The 1,881-nt window shown below is 45.2% G+C and overlaps 1 protein-coding gene across 1 annotated transcript; it reads left to right on the plus strand.

Moving 5' to 3' along the window:
* Positions 1-222: 222 nt before the first annotated feature.
* H310_14779 (hypothetical protein) lies at positions 223-714 on the plus strand (the record flags this gene model as incomplete). The annotated part of the gene is made up of 1 exon (XM_008882708.1): positions 223-714. One exon carries the CDS (start codon positions 223-225, stop codon positions 712-714), a length of 492 nt encoding a protein of 163 aa, XP_008880930.1.
* Positions 715-1,881: the final 1,167 nt, after the last annotated feature.

Here is a 1,881-nt window from a genome sequence, read left to right on the forward strand (position 1 = left end):
ATACAATAAAATTTCCAGCAAAACCCAACGTCGAAATAATATTACCTTATACAAATATCAAGATATTGCACTAGTACCACGGGGGAAGGTTTTCCGTCGTTCCCTGTAGCCCGTCCTAGGTACGACCATGAGCGTAGATGCACCTTCGACGGCAAGATCGGAATATGGCCCATCGTGAAGTACCAAGCTGCTCTTCGCAACTCAAGGAACCGACCTGCGGGGATGATCGTGCCGACATTGGTCAATGTCGACGCGGAGGTGTATCGTGACTACATTTTTACAAGAGTTATCCCAGCGATCAAGGGCAAGTTTCCCACCTCGACCAAGCGCGTTGTGATTCAGCACGACAATGCCACTCCTCATGGCGGCATCACCAACGAAGACCTTGCCTCCGTTTCGACCGATGGATGGACTTTCGTCCTTCGCCGTCAGCCTCCAAACAGCCCAGATCTAAACGTCCTAGATCTGGGCTTCTTTGCCTCGATTCAATCGCTACAATACAAGCTGGTGAGTCGCTCGGTTGATGATGTGATTCGTGCTACCCTGGTAGCGTTTGAACTTTGCGACAGCGAGTCCCTGGCGAAGGTGTTCCTAACCCTGCAAGCGGTTATGCGACTTATCGTCGAACATGGTGGTGGCAATCAATATCGTTTACCTCACTTGCGAAAGGATGCCATGCGTCGTGTCGCGGCACAAACGGCCAGTATTTCCTGACTTGATGTCTCGGATGTGGCCCAATTGGCCAATGAGCTTTTTGACCAATAATATGTATGATTCATTTGTGTTAGCCAATTGGATAGAAATGTCTCCAGTAATTTGGAAAAAGTGCAATTTACAAATGTCGGCACTAATTTGGAACAGAGGTAGTATTTGTATGTCACTTCAGCAACGAATAAATGTGGCAAAAAAATACAATGCATTTTTATTCAATTGCCAAAGACCTTATTCTTGAGAATTCAGTAGTGCTTCCATGGAAGCCTCTTCCCCAAGTCGGAAGTTCAAATGGATCAAAACACTCTCGTAGTTATAGGCATCGCACTCAACGTTGAAGGCCGTGAAGTCCTCTATCAACGCATCCTTCTTCATGTGAGGGAGCTTATAATCATTGCTACCGTGAATTTCGATGCATTTCTCCATCACCTTTTGAAGTGTGATGAAAGTTTTTGACACCGTGTCCACAGGCAATTCATAAAACGAGGTTTCCACAGCATCAATATGCTCCTCGATTGTTCGAGTTCACTTTCGATACTGCAGGCTTTGAATAGAATTAAAGAATCCTAAGTCTAAGACATTAAAGTCTGGGCTATTGGGGGGTTGGTCGGTAACTGCAATTCCGGACACGCCGCGCGTCTCCAACATACTTGTCATGAGGCATTTGTGTGGGCTGGCATTGTCTTGTTGGATTGTTAAGCCCGATCGCTGTGTAGAGCGAGGGAACTTGGCCTTTATTGCCGGCACGACATTATTTAACACCATTTCCAAGTATACATTGGAGTCCGCAGATTTCGGAGTCGTCACAATTGAGCCTTTCGCGCGTTGCGTTTTGCAGGCAATTTTTCGACAAATGGCCAAACGCCAATTTTGCCGTCAAATATGTTGCCGTTTAAGTCAACTCGAGGGCGGGAAATCGCCGCCAAAAACATAACTTTTGTTATAAATCTCTTCGATTTCACAAAACGAGCAGCCATAGCTTCATCCTCGTACACGTAAAACTTCTTTTTCACCCTCGTCAAATAGAACCATTTTTCGTCGATATGCACAAAGTTGTGCATATTAGACGAATTCTGCTAAGTTGAATTCCTAGTGAGAATTCATTGTGAGACTAAGTATCTGGAATTGCCGGAAAAATTGATGGAGGAAATTCACTGTGAGATTTGCACA

The sequence above is a fragment of the Aphanomyces invadans genome (genome assembly GCF_000520115.1).
Source record: "Aphanomyces invadans strain NJM9701 unplaced genomic scaffold supercont1.87, whole genome shotgun sequence".
NCBI lineage: Eukaryota > Oomycota > Saprolegniomycetes > Saprolegniales > Verrucalvaceae > Aphanomyces > Aphanomyces invadans.